The 14,501-nt window shown below is 34.9% G+C and overlaps 1 protein-coding gene and 1 long non-coding RNA gene across 2 annotated transcripts in view; both read left to right on the top strand.

Annotated features, from left to right (window-relative positions):
• The first annotated feature begins 1,146 nt into the window (after positions 1–1,146).
• Positions 1,147–14,501, top strand: part of LOC133192077 (uncharacterized) — an 18,926-nt gene continuing 5,571 nt past the window's right edge. Inside the window, exons 1-4 of the mRNA XM_061327927.1 lie at positions 1,147–1,375; positions 2,367–2,423; positions 3,825–3,868; positions 8,833–8,980. Of these exons, the coding sequence (XP_061183911.1) occupies positions 1,180–1,375; positions 2,367–2,423; positions 3,825–3,868; positions 8,833–8,980 (445 nt within the window). The 5' untranslated portion in view covers positions 1,147–1,179. The remainder of the gene's footprint in view (positions 1,376–2,366; positions 2,424–3,824; positions 3,869–8,832; positions 8,981–14,501) is intronic.
• LOC133192084 (uncharacterized) lies at positions 4,666–8,707 on the top strand. Its single transcript, XR_009721783.1, has 2 exons — positions 4,666–4,817; positions 8,459–8,707. It is a non-coding gene; the product is annotated as an uncharacterized LOC133192084 (long non-coding RNA).

Genomic DNA, 14,501 nt, shown 5'->3' with positions numbered 1-14,501 from the left:
TGAATTAAGCTGCTGCTACTGTGTTTTTATCAAACCCATGTTTTATGTGCAAGCCATTTTGAAATTGTCAATAGGATTGATTGTATATTGTTTAATGTCCCTCTCAAGAATTTTTCACTCATATGGGGAAGCCACCACTTGCCGCTGCAGAGCCGCAAATTTTTCAGGTAATTAGGCGATAGAGTATGCTCACAAAAATTTAATTCTCATGTATAATATTATTCATTAATAAGATTATAAAGAACAATGACCACAATTCTTGAAAATTTTGTCTTGCTAATCAAGAGTCAATAACTATCTTGGGAAAATAAGGTGTCACGAAAATTTAGTGATCTGCAGTATTGAAGCTCTTCATCCATTAGAGGTGTCCTAAAGCGCGTAGATTTTTCTTCCTCTTTAAGCTCAATTTTGATGAATGGGTTAGTGTCCATATTTACATCAAAAGCGCCATAATCATTCCCAAAATCATCCCCAAGTCTTCTTCTTTCAGATAAATCACATATTCCTTTAAATGCTAAATTTTCATTCTCTAGAGTTTCACATATTTGAGAAAGTGTAAAATTGTCTATATCATTGTTCCATGCATCAAGAAAATCGATATCTATTAGATCTACATCCGTCTGACCAGCCATTGCATCACCATCAAAATGATTTTCGCATTGACAGTGTGCACGAGTGCAAAAATGCATCGTTTGATGATTTCTTACTTTGTCACCTTAACCTTCAACTTTTATTCTTTATTCAAATTAGTTATCATTGCATAATCTGATTCGCTATAAAATCCACACAGATACAGAAGCTTCAAAATCTAAAAGTACCGGGCTTCACCTTGAGTAATCAATCATCTCCAAGACCCTCGTCGGACTTTATGCATGACTTTTCACTCATTGTTTCCAAGAAAATAGTTTCAACACCTCTTAATAAATCCATAAATATTTGTGATTGGCATCTACTCTGAAAAACCTAGCGGGGGTATTTGTCCCTATTGAACAGTTCTAGTTAAACTTTTATCTTAATTTTAAGATTTTATTCCACTAAAAATTATTTAATTAAGTATGTCTGAAATGAGATTTTTACCCTTGGATCTCCATTATCACTAGAAGAAAAGCTTGACTGAGAATCATTTAACAAACATTTACATGTATCTCATATAATTATGTTGCAGAATTCTTAGGCTTGATGGCACAAGATGTCTCCGTGTTGGAACTGCTGGATTCTACGAGACAGGTTCAGGAGGAGGATGTTACTATTCTACTAGAGGATTTAAAGCATAGAAAGGATTTACTTGTGGATAAGAAAGTTCAAGCTGGTGCTAAGAAGTACTTTACAAAAGATGCCTGGATTACTGCTTTGGATACTCTAAAAATGCTTGATGGTAAGCTATTTTCCTTTTATAATACAGTAACTGTAAAATCCAGATTAAATGCCCCTGTCTCTATAAGCGCACCTTAGGTCATTTTCAATAGTTCAGGAATAAGGGCATCCTATATAGTGCTTAAATCTGCAATTGTATGGAAATTAAGCCATAATTTGGAAAACGTGAAAATTGAACTTGATTTTGGGGTAACTTTATTTTAGGTAAAATATTTTGAACAATATTTATCATTGAACAAATTTTGAATGCGCGTGAATTATTGTGTGACCCTTTTGAACTAAAAAGTAAGATATTCGAAAATATAAAGTACTTATTGGAAAACTAAAAAGGCAATATAAAACATTTTCTTAAATCAAGCTTTTTACAACTTAAGTGCCGATCAGTCACAAGTATTGAGTACTTAAAAATAATGAAAGAAAAAGTTGGGGTTAGTGATGATAATTTCGACATATTGGTCAAAATATGTGATTTTCAGGCGAAAAATGGTGTAAATTGTATTTCAATTTTTTTTTTACACATCTTCGTTTTGGAAAAATTTGTTGAAAGTAGGTGTAAAACTTGTTCTAAAATTTAAATTAAGACCTATATTTCCTAGCAATATTAATGGAAAATATTTTCCAAGTAAAAGTATGTGACAGGAGGTAAAGTTCCAAGATATTAAATTTAATAAATGTGCAGATTTGCAGAATTATCTGGTTAGTATCCTTCCACCTCAAGAAATAGTCCCTCATAAACCTTGCTTTTTTGTAGTTTTTTGCGCAGTTTTTTTGGTTGAATAATGAAACATTAACATTGTTGAAATTAAATAATGTTATAAAAATTGAGTTTTGATAAAAAGTTTTGAAGTAAAAGTATCTGCAAGAACTTTTCTAAAAGCTAAATTCTTAGATATTTTATGCATTCAAACCCTGCTGTTTATTTATGTTATTAGTATTCTGGAAAGGTCATGATTTTAATTCGAGTCAGATTATTGCTTCATTTTCTTTCACAGTTACGCAGATGCAAAAGAAGCCTTTCAAAGCTGGCAGTTCATCAGGCCTTGTGAAAGGTAAATGGCTGATACTTATGACTTGTAGAGGTCTAACTGTGTATTATTTAAACCATATTGTCATAACCATTCCTTCATATGTTACGCCTTGAAAGTATATATTTCAATTATGTAATAAAATACAAAAGATATACTAAAGATATAATATTTATGAAATTATATAACCTTATATAAGTATACATGCAATTCATGATGAAACAGTAACATCAGCAGTATCATTTAAAGTCATTAATTAATAAGTTCTATGGTCGATACAATGACCTGAATTGTCAGCAAATACAATTTGCTATTGAGTAAAATCCCTACTGACATATTTCATACTAATTGTTAGTCCATTAATTATACACTGAATTGACGACGGATTTTCCACTTATTTCTCGATAATAAAGAGGAGCACACTGTGGGTGTGACCGGTCGGCAAGGGATGCTTGTTTTGGATGATATTATAATGTAGGTGTCTCTAGATCTCAAAAAGTTCAGGGACTGCAAGAAAAGTTTGAGAGATCAAGAGGTTCAAGAGATGGAAAGTACAGAAAATCCATTATCAGTTCTGATAGAGAGTAAAATTCAATGAAATATGTAAGACAGGGCCCATGTTTTTGATTGAGAGATAGAAAACTTCTAAAATCAGAAGTTCGAGAGATCAGGTATAAATAAACTTGATAAATAAACTTAGTTATTATACAGAGGAAAAAAACGGGACCGGAGGTTCTCTTCAAAAGATAGAGAACTTTGAGAGGTTGAAATTGAGCCACCAAGAGTCACCTGTATTTAAAGACAGATGTCTAAACTGAGATATGATTTAAGAGTGGAGAAGAAGTTTTGGGGAAATCATGATTACCCTGATTATTATTAGATCTTCTAAGCCAAAGGACCGTTCACGGTAGCTCAGTCGGTAGAGCGCTCGCTTTGTGATCGGGAGGTCATGAGTTCGTATCTCGGCCGCGACTGACCTAGTCGGTAAACCGGGTAGCAACTGTTCATTAGCCATGCGCTCCGCTCTCTGAAGTGAAAGTTCCGTGCCAGCGGCAGGCATTGGCACGATAAAGATCCCTCACTGCTCAATGGCCCTGAGTGCCGAGTAAAGGTCAAAATTTGAAGCCCTTCATCGGCATACGGTGACGTCTCCATATGAGTAAAAATTCTCGAGAGGGACGTTAAACAATATATAGAATCAATTATATAGAATCTAAGCCAAAGGCTTAAAGAGATAATAGTCATTTGTGCCGTGTGTCAATTTTTAAGTTCACCTGAACTGAAAGGCGTTAAGAAGAAATCATAGGTTGTACAGTTACTCAGCTTTAGGCCTCTTGTCTTATTGTATTACTTTGATCATATTGATACCAGTTAATGGACCCTTTTATACCTACATGTAACTAAGTACCATAATTGTTATTGTAGGAACAAAAAGAAAACTTGTAGAAGTAGTTGATTCAACATCAGAGGTAAGTTAAAATAATGAAACTAAATGAATATATTTCACAAATTTAACCTTATTATGCAAAGAAATCAATGGATCAATTGATGCAAAAAATTTTAATTTACTTTCTCATGGTGTATTGGAATTAAGGGGCAGAATCATGATAAATAAATTTTCCTATCGAAAGGTGTAAACTGAATTGTTATATGTAGATGAAAGGCCTCTATTATATGAAACTTAGCTTTTAAACTTCCTGGTTTTATTACGGCCCCGCCTGGCCGGCGCCCTATAGTGATCTGTCTGTCCGTCCGTCAGTCCATTCAAGATCTCTTCTCCAGAGCATATCTTCTCTCTCCTTGGCCCAATCTGGCTCATACTTCACTCACAGAGTGCCTTTGGGTAAGCAGTGTGCAGTGACCTTGAACCATGTTTCTAGCTCAAAGGTCAAGGTCATAGCAGAATTATATGAAAAATCCTTGTCTGGAGCATATCCTCTCTCTCCTTGGCCCAATCTGGCTCATACTTAACCAAGTGTATACTTTATTTTGATATATGAAATGGGAAAGAGGGTGATAGTTAATTATTTGAGATAAGTACAGGGCCATTTTATGTATAACATGGCTCTTGCTCTTTGCAATATCTGCGAAGTCATACTAAATTACTTTTACTGTAGTACACAAATGTTCCTTTTCAAAATAAACCCTTTTAAACTACCTTACATTTTCATGTTCATTGTTGAAAGCGGGGCCCTTTGAGATGGCCACCATCTCATCTGATATCTAGTTAAAAGTTATTATTATCATAAAAAATGCAAATGCTTCTCTCATTACATATTTTAACTATGGTATTGTATATGTACATTAGGCCATAATAAAAATATTCCTAGATTCTCATCCCCGCCCGCCCCGATTTTAAAGCCCCGCCTCAATTTTTTTTATTTCTGTTTTTCTATGTCGTAATTCTGATCGGAATCGGTATATATGGCACGCCGATTGCTTCAAAATTATTTTCTGCACGACCTTAAACAAAAATTACACGAGTAAGTAAAAACTTACACAAAGTGAGGAAAATATACACGAAGTTATTAAAATTTACACAAACTATAGAAAAACTGCACAATCAACAAAATATTTACACGATGTAGTGAGGAAATTACACAAACGTAAAAACGAAAACTGCACGAGTGAGAATACAACATCGACATAATATGCAAATCATCCTCATTGCGCACATTTCATTAATATTCATTAGAGAACAGCTCAATGTGGCTTGGATGCTTGAAACATATTATAAATACAAAAGGAGGAGTAACGAGTATTCTTTTTAAAAAAAGATTCTTTTAAAATTCCGCTAGACTCTCAAGAATATGTACAACGTATATTATACATGTAGATAAATTGACAGGCACGCAATCTTCAACTTGTAGTATATGAACACCCCCGAATAAAAAAACATTCTACACAGAATACATGTATAGATAACGTAAAAAAAGGGGATGCATATTACCAGTTGTGTGTTTAATTGTTGGATTTTTTAAGTATGTCAATCCTCTATATAGCAATTTCTTTTGAAAGTTTAAAACAATGACATATAGGCCTAAATAAAAATAGATAAAAACAACATGTGATATAATACAGTAGTTTAACAACAAATCACACTATTCTCCTCCACCACCCACTGTGTGTACTTTTGGTAATAATCAAGGATGTGCATGCGTGACCTTTTCATACAGAGATCTCTCCCTGCTGCATGGTTCTGGAACGAAAAACACCTGTACGCTAATCGATTTATAGCTCTTTGACACACCAATAATACCTTTTGATTAAAGATTACTAGCACTTCATACAAAGACTTTGAGGCAATGTTGCGATCATCTGGGTTGTGGAATTTGACCGAAGACATTTTGGAAGTCAACAGTAAAGAAAATCGAGTAAATAATTGTGCAACTTAAATTTTAATATTGAAACGCATATCTCACATTTTGATATATGTATGTAACAAAGTAGTACATGTAGTCTTAACTTTTGAGCAACGTGTGGTGATTTCATAAAACTCCATGAAAATGTAGAAAAAAATATACAGTCGTTTTACTTATGTGAATTAAAGCTTTATTTATGTTGTTTTTAATGCACCGGCGGTAGTCTATCTTGAATAGTTAAAATGCATATAAAGGAGTTAAGAAAATTTAAAAATTATAACGTACAGGCACGTGGTATCGGTTTTTCAAAAGGGGGGGGGGGGGCAGCCAGAAATTTTTTTGACAACCTACCTGAAAAAAACATTGACAAGCAAAAAAAAAGGTAAAGTGTCCAAATTCGAAAATCCTATTTCGGGGGGGGGGGGGGGGTTCCACCTTCCATTTTCTTTTCGAAACACATTATAATACCGAATTACTTTGATTTAAACTATCCTACAACAAAGAGGGGGGGGGGGGGCAACCAGCATTTCAGTGGACATTTACAATAGAAGTGGGTTATGTTTGGAAAAAAGTGGGGACCCCTCCTGATGCTTCGTGCCTGAAATATTTTTTTAAGAATTTAAGGGTACATATAATAGTCTATCGAAATCTGGATTGCAATTCAACTGAACTATAACGGTATTGTAAGACCAAATTCAAGAAGACATATAAGATGAACTTTATTAGCTGGGACTTGGCTACACATGCATATTTATTTTCAATGCAGATTTTGACAATAATAAATTTGCACACGGTAATAAAACAAAGATTTCTTGAGGTTTCTATTTATCATATGTTTTCTTATATTTATTCGTTGTCATGCTCAAAGTAAAACACCTGGTTGATGCCATTGATACACATGTACAATATTGCTATAAAGTCATGTTCTTTTTATAATGACTATAGATTTGGGTAAAAAAGTGTTATTACAAAAAATTAGTGTTCGGAAAATAATTAAAATTTTATGCATACGAATTCGAAAGCATACGAATTCGAAATGTAAAGAGAATTGTTATCTTGGACAATATTTGTCAAACCTCGAGATCCATAAAGAACATGATTTATTAGCATTTTTCAAGGGTGATAAAACATGTGCTATGTTCTTTCTTTTTATTATAAAATCCATTCCCATTTTCTTATTTGTAACATTCTACGTAATTCACTATGTTTTAAAATTTCTGATGTGTCATTATGGTCCAACGATTTGAAACTTTTAATTAATAAATACATAGATTCAGATGTTGCGACTCAATCAATCCACGAACCAGATCCGCCACTAATGATATGTTTTACCGGTGCCAGGATTATTTGAGTAGAGTTTTGTTATTTCATTTGGACAAATTTTAAGTAACAAAACACAAAACCGCATGTACATAAAGTACATAGAATATATATATTTTCCCTTTATCTGGTCCTTTTTATTAAAAGTGAAAACATTTATCAAGTAATCGCCATTACGAATGAGGGTAACGCTTACCCCTAGGAATGTCTTTTATTGAGTAGTTTATGACTGAAAATATGCGATATCATTTAAGGAATTCATAACAGTGTAGGCTACAGATATCCAACCAAAATTGATATCCTTATATTTTATAAGTAAAGATAAATGTATAATTAGAAATAAAATATTTTTTTATGTTTGACCTTTAAAACATACTGTGTATATCTAAGGTCAGGTAATCCCCATTTTTAATCTTTCTGAAAATAAAAAATATATCCAGCCAACTGAATAATTTCCTATTCCTAAATGAAAAAAAAAAATTGCCCAAATGAATTCATAATTATAGTACAAACGAGAAGTACCAAAATAAATTCTACAATTTAATGATTATAATCAGCAATAATTCTGCCATCATTTTCATGAAGAATCCACTTTATTAATCGTTTTATTACGCATGTGTTAATTTTATTTTATACAAGTACTTCCCGTTAAAGTTGTATCTATAAGTTAGGAATATTAAAAGGCCATAGAGCTTATTACTTTTAGTTTGGAGTCGAGTGAATCATATGGAATGGTACTTTTTTCCCCGCATTATAACACAGACATGCGATTCCTTTCTAGTTACAATTTATGTCCGGCATCATTTAATACCTCCATATTTTGGCTAGGATCTCGGTCAATATTAGAAAAACATAATATCTCCGAACAACTTTTAAATTTTTTCACACAGTTCACAAGAAAACATTTCATTCGTTAGATTGGCATTAGCTAGAAATCGGATCGAGTTTTAGCAAAGAAATAAAGAAGCAAACAAACATGCATATTATCGTCAACGCCATTTTCTCTCGATTACATCCAGCATTCATGAAGAGATAAAGAGTACAGAAAACCAAGAACACAATTAATATTCTATATATGTGCATAATAATGATATGCGCAGCTGTATGCGCAGTAAAAAATTGTTTGTGTAATTTTTAGTTTCCTCTGCTCGTGCAGTTTTTGATTTTACGTTTGTGCATTTTATAACCCTTAATCGTGTAAAAAATTTCGGATTCGTGTATTTTTCGTTATGTTTGTGTTAAAATCTTCCAAACTATGTGCAATTTTTACCGATACGTGCATTTTTATTTTACTCGTGTATATTTTTCCATCAAGCTCGTGTATAAAATCGTGATCGTTGTGCAGAAAATAATTTTGAAGCAATCGGCGTGCCATAGGTATACATCTACCATTCTACTTTCGTTTTAAATCCCGTGAAAGTCGACATGATTTTGACCGCTGAAAAGATGGTAATTGCTGTAATACATGTGTATATATTTTAAACAAAGGTCATTGGTTGAAAAAGTTTGGTGATGATGTGAAGTAAGAGATAATTGGACCTTTACTATGACTCTTATTCGGGTATTGTAGATAAAATTACACTGATTGACAAGGTCAATAAAAGTCTGCAAAATTGAAAAAAAAAATATGTAAAATAAAAGCCGCCCGCCTCAATTTAAAAAAAAAAATTCGAATGAGAATCTGGCAATTTATTTATTATGGCCTTAAATATAATTTTAAAAAATTAAAATATAAATACTTTATTATAAAGCTGCCAGGACCCAGTAGTATGAAAATTTCCAGAAGACGAAAAGGTAAAACTAATAAAGACACAGATCCTGAGCATTCATCAAATTCAAGTGAGGATGACAGTTCAGTTGGGTCAGAAGATGATGGAAGTGAAATTGAATCTTTGAAATGTAAGTTAGAAACATGTTAATTTATTTTTGTCTTTTGAATACAGGTATTTGATTAATTCGGATAATATATATGGGTTAGATATTTGGTATAAACATTGATGGAATCTTATAAAAATACAGAGTGGACAACTCGGAATGCTCCTTTGAAAGATTGACTTTTAACTAGTTACTTTCTGAAACTTGGAAGATAAGTAAATGTTAACCATTATGAGGTCGGAATAAATTCAGTTTTATCCAAAATTTTTATAAATAAAAATATCTGTTCATCTAGCAGTCTGTGTAGCTGTCTGTCCATCTGTCTGGAAACAATTACTCAAAATGCTACTCCTCCTACAGTTTTGGTCTGATTTCAATATAACTAGGCAGACAAGTAAACTACAATAAGATACATAACTCTGTTTATCGGTTTTTGATCTCAATTAAAAATGTTGCCGTAGTTACTAAAAATACAAATTTCTATAAATTACTTTAGAAAAGCTTCCCCTTCTATATATTAGTCTAATTTCAATACATATGTATATTGATTGATTGATTGTATGTTGTTTAATGTCCCTCTCAAGAATTTTTCAATTATATGGAGAAGCCACCACTTGCCGGTGGAGGGCTACAAATTTTGTCCTGTGCTCGGCACTCAGGGCCTTTGAGCAGTGAGGGATCTTTTTCATGCCAGCACCTACTGCAACACGGGGCCTCAGTTTATATGGCTATATCAGAAGGACCGGTCTCCACGTCCCACAATGGGATTCGAACCTGCGATGTAAGGATTGACTCCTTACTTCGCGGCTCTAGAGCAGACGCTCTAAGCACTGCGCCACGCGGGCGACTACATATGTATAACTTGTCACTCAAGTAAACTACACTAAGATACAATTATGATCAGTTTTTGATTTCACTGAATAGTGTTGCCTTGGTTTCTAGAAATAGATATTTCTGTGAAATATTTTCAAAATGCTTCTGCTCCTACAATTTTGTTCTGAGTTCAATATAATTTGGCACACGAGTAAACTACACAAAGATGCATAATTATACCCGCACTTTCTAAAGAAAGTTCGGGTATATTGTTATTACTCATGTCCGTCCGTCTGTCCGTCCGTCCGTCTGTCACACTTTTCTTCCCTGAACTCCTCCTACATTTTACACAGTAGCTTAATCATCTTTTGGGAGATGGTTGGTGGTGTCATGAAGATGTGCAGTAAGGTTTCGGAATTTTGATTTTGCCCCGGGGGATCAAATGGGGGTCGAAAAATGACGTTTTTTATGCTAAAAGCCCCGTCTTCCCTGAACTCCTCCTACATTTTACATAGTAGCTAAATCATCTTTTGGGAGATGGTTGGTGGTGTCATGTAGATGTGCAGTAAGGTTTAGGAATTTTGATTTTGCCCCGGGGGGTCAAATGGGGGTCGAAAAATGACGTTTTTTATGCTAAAAGCTCCGTCTTCCCTGAACTCCTCCTACATTTTACACAGTAGCCTAACCATCTTTTGGGAGATGGTTGGTGGTGTCATGTAGATGTGCAGTAAGGTTTCGGAATTTTGAATTTGCCCCGGAAGGTCAAATGGGGGTCGAAAAATGACGTTTTTTATGCTAAAAGCTCCGTCTTCCCTGAACTCCTCCTACATTTTACACAGCAGCCTAACCATCTTTTGGGAGATGGTTGGTGGTGTCATGTAGATGTGCAGTAAGGTTTCAGAATTTTGATTTTGCCCTGGGGGTCAAATTGGGGTCGAAAAATGATGTTTTTTATGCAAAAAGCCCTGTCTTCCCTGAACATTTCCTACATTTTACACAGTAGCCTAATCATCTTTTGGGAGATGGTTGGTGGTGTCATGTAGATGTGCAGTAAGTTTTTGGAATTTTGATTTTGCCCCGGGGGGTCAAATGGGGGTCAAAAAATGACACTTTTTATGCAAAAAGCCCCGTCTTCCCTGAACTCCTCCATAATTTTACTCAGAAGCCTAATCATCTTTTAGGAGAGTTAAATATTTAGAAAATTTGGTAAAACATCAATGTCCAGGGGTAAAAAAGCATCACATGCTGGGAAACATCTTGAATTCTTATGAGTAATTAATGTACATGTCAAATGTGAAAGTCATATCTCTTCTCTATCAAAAGTTATAAGCAAATGCAACATTTTTGAAAAGTAGGTTAAGCTTCAAGGTCAAGGTCACAGAGTCAAAAGTCATGATTTATTTGGAATGGTCTTATCATAGGTAATAATATACATGCATGTATAATTATGATTGCCCTAAGTTTTCTCTCTCAAAATGATGAATTTCAAAAAAAATATTTTTTTGCAAGTAGATCAAACTTCTAGATCACATATAAAAACAAGAGGCCCATGGGCCACATCGCTCACCTGAGTAACTTGGGTGATGAAGTTCTTTACCAGATTTCCCCTCTTGCTATACCTATCATGCCCCCTACCCCCTCCCCTTTCATGATTTTAATACTTTAGAATCTACACTACCCAAGGATGCTTTCACATAAGTTTCAGCTTTCCTGCCCCAGTGGTTCTTGAGAAAAAGATTTTTAAAAGATTTTTCCTAAATAAATCTATGTTAAACTTGGATTCCCTATTGTGGCCCCGCCCTACCCCCGGGGGTCATGATTTTAACAATTTAATATCTACTCTACCCCAGGATACTTCCACATAAGTTTCAGCTTTCCTGGCCCAGTGGTTCTTGAGAAGAAGATTTTTAAAGATTTGTTCTATATATTTCTATGTAACACTTATATTCCCTATTGTGGCCCCGCCCTACCCCTGGGGGTCATGATTTTGACAATTTAATATTTACTCTACCCCAGGATGCTTCCACATAAGTTTCAGCTTTCCTGGCCCAGTGGTTCTTGAGAAGAAGATTTTTTAAGGAATTGTTCTATAGATTTCTACGTAAAACTTGAATTCCCTATTGTTGCCACGCCCAACCCCAGGGGGTCATGATTTTAACAATTTAATATCTATACTACCCCAGGATGCTTCCAGATACGTTTCAGCTTTCCTGGCCCAGTGGTTCTTGAGAAGAAGATTTTTAAAGATCTGTTCTGTACATTTCTATGTAAAACTTGGGTTCCCTATTGTGGCCCCGCCCTACCCCCGGGGGTCATGATTTTAACAATTTAATATCTACACTACCCAAGGATGCTTCCACATAAGTTTCAGCTTTCCTGGCTCAGTGGTTCTTGAGAAGAAGATTTTTTAATGACCCCACCCTATTTTTGTCTTTTCTTGATTATCTCCCCTTGTAAGGGGACTTGGCCCTTCATTTTAACAATTTAAACTCCCCTTCACCTAATGATGCTTTGTACCAAGTTTGGTTAAAATTGGCCCATTGGTTCTTGAGAAGAAGTCGAAAATGTGAAAAGTTTACGGACGGACAGACGGAGGGACGGACGGACAGACGGACGGACGACGGACAAAATGTGATCAGAAAAGCTCACTTGAGCCTTCGGCTCAGGTGAGCTAAAAATCATGCTATTCTCACAGATAAATACTAATACATAAGTTTAATATGAATGCCTTGTCTCTTCTCATTCAATAGATATGACCGTGATGACCACGGTTAAATTTATTGAGACAGATGGACAGACTGACGTACAAATGTACATATATTTCTATGTGAACTGGGTAAAATTGGCCCAGTGGTTCCAGAGAAGTTAAAAATGTAAAAAGATTTCAGATGAACAGATGGACAACAGACATTATATGATAAGGAAACCAGGAAAGCTCATATGAGTGTTTTGAAAGGGTTACAATGTTTACAGTATTTGAAAAGCTGGGTTTTTTTTCATGCAGAGATATGACTAACATATTCCTGTTTTATATTTTCTCTTTAGTAATTTGCTTGTATGTTGTGAAAACATCTCTCATGGGAATTTTTCCCTCATATGGAGACACCACCAAATAGTAATGAAGACAAGATGTGTTTATGAAACACTGATGCCCCTGTATGGAAGTCTATGGCTTTGAAGTTTCTCAAATATATGTTAAACTCAAAGGTCAAGGTCAAAGGTTTCAAATTTTTGATATCAGAAGAAAGTCTTGTCACAAGGAATACACATGTGAAATAAGAAATTCATAGTACTTCCTGTTCAAAAGTTTATTGCCAAGGTTAACGTTTTTTTTAAGTGGTTCAAACTCTAGGGTCAAGGTCAAGCATATTTATAACTGTTGACAGTTCACAATGAATACGCATCTTAAGCATGAAAGCCCTTGCACTTACTGATCAGTTTTTAGGTTAAGTTAAAAGTTGGGTATTTTTCTTGTAAAAATGTTTAAAAACCCAAGGTCAAGTGATCAACAGGCCAAAATTCATGGTACTACTCAAATAAAAGATCTTATGTCACAAGGAATTAACCTATGAAATATGCAAGCCATGTGTATAGCCCATCCCACTTAACACTTATAGGCAAGGTAAAAGTTTCTGCAGACAAATAGACAGACATAATGTAAACACAAGAAACAAAATATGTATAATTATTCAAATGAGAAAAAACCTACTATTTTGGAGTCATAAAATTAATTGTAATTTCAGGGACAGGGAGTGACTAGGGAGATTGGACCCCCCCCCCCCCCCCCTGGAATATGCTTTGTTATTTAAACAAGACTATATACTCAGGCGCAGATCCAGGAATTAAAGTTAGAGGGGGCACCAAAGTTAGCCTTGAGGCCCCCAGTGGGTCCAGAGCAAAGCCCTGGTGAGGGCCCAGGGTTAAGGTTTGGGAAGCTCTTGGATTCTGGAGATTTTGTAGGGTGAAAATGAGGTCTACCAAGTAGAAATATTTACTTTACATTTTCCAGACGAAACTGTGATTTACGCCGCCCCCCCCCCCCCCTTAAATCCGCCACTGATACTGAAGCAAATAAAAAATGACTCTGGAAATCATCCCCTTAACTTAGAAAAAATTGACCCCACGACCATTGTTTTTATTTTGTTTATTTGTTTTCAGTTTTTTTCTCCTGCTTGTCAGGAAATTCTGGGCTGGAATATTTTGACTGAGATGTGAACCATCCTCCCCACTCCCGGAAAAAAATTCTGGATCTGCACAAGTAATGACAGTAACTGAATGTCACATTGACAACGGGAGATAAAATCACAATATGACATTCGTCTATTGTGGCAAGCGATGATCTTTGACCCGTTTTGAACTTTAACCTAATCCTTTTGGTTTATTTTACCCCCACTATACTTAAACTTGTACTTACCAACTGTCATAGGTCCTGTCAACTTCATGAAATATAATCAAATTATAACACAAAATGAATTAATCCATTGCACATCAAACTGCAGCATGCTATAATGCTATCTCATTCGAGACACCTTGGTCGATTCCCTTGCCTTATCAGATAAAGATGAAGATGAAGGAATAGGCCGAGGAGTCCGAATGGCGCTTAATCTAAAAATATGATAATGGGTGATGCAACCCAATGTGATGTAGAAATTTTCCATAAGGTGGTTACTTGTAAACATGTATAGTACAAGAACAGATTTAAAATTAATTCATGACAAACGATGTTTTAACA

The sequence above is a fragment of the Saccostrea echinata genome, unplaced genomic scaffold (genome assembly GCF_033153115.1).
Source record: "Saccostrea echinata isolate AGI-Se365-2 ecotype Australia unplaced genomic scaffold, CSIRO_AGI_Sech_v1 ptg000025l, whole genome shotgun sequence".
NCBI classification, from domain to species: Eukaryota; Metazoa; Mollusca; class Bivalvia; order Ostreida; family Ostreidae; genus Saccostrea; species Saccostrea echinata.
Note: the sequence above shows the minus strand (reverse complement) of the source record. Positions and strands in the feature narration are given on the sequence as shown.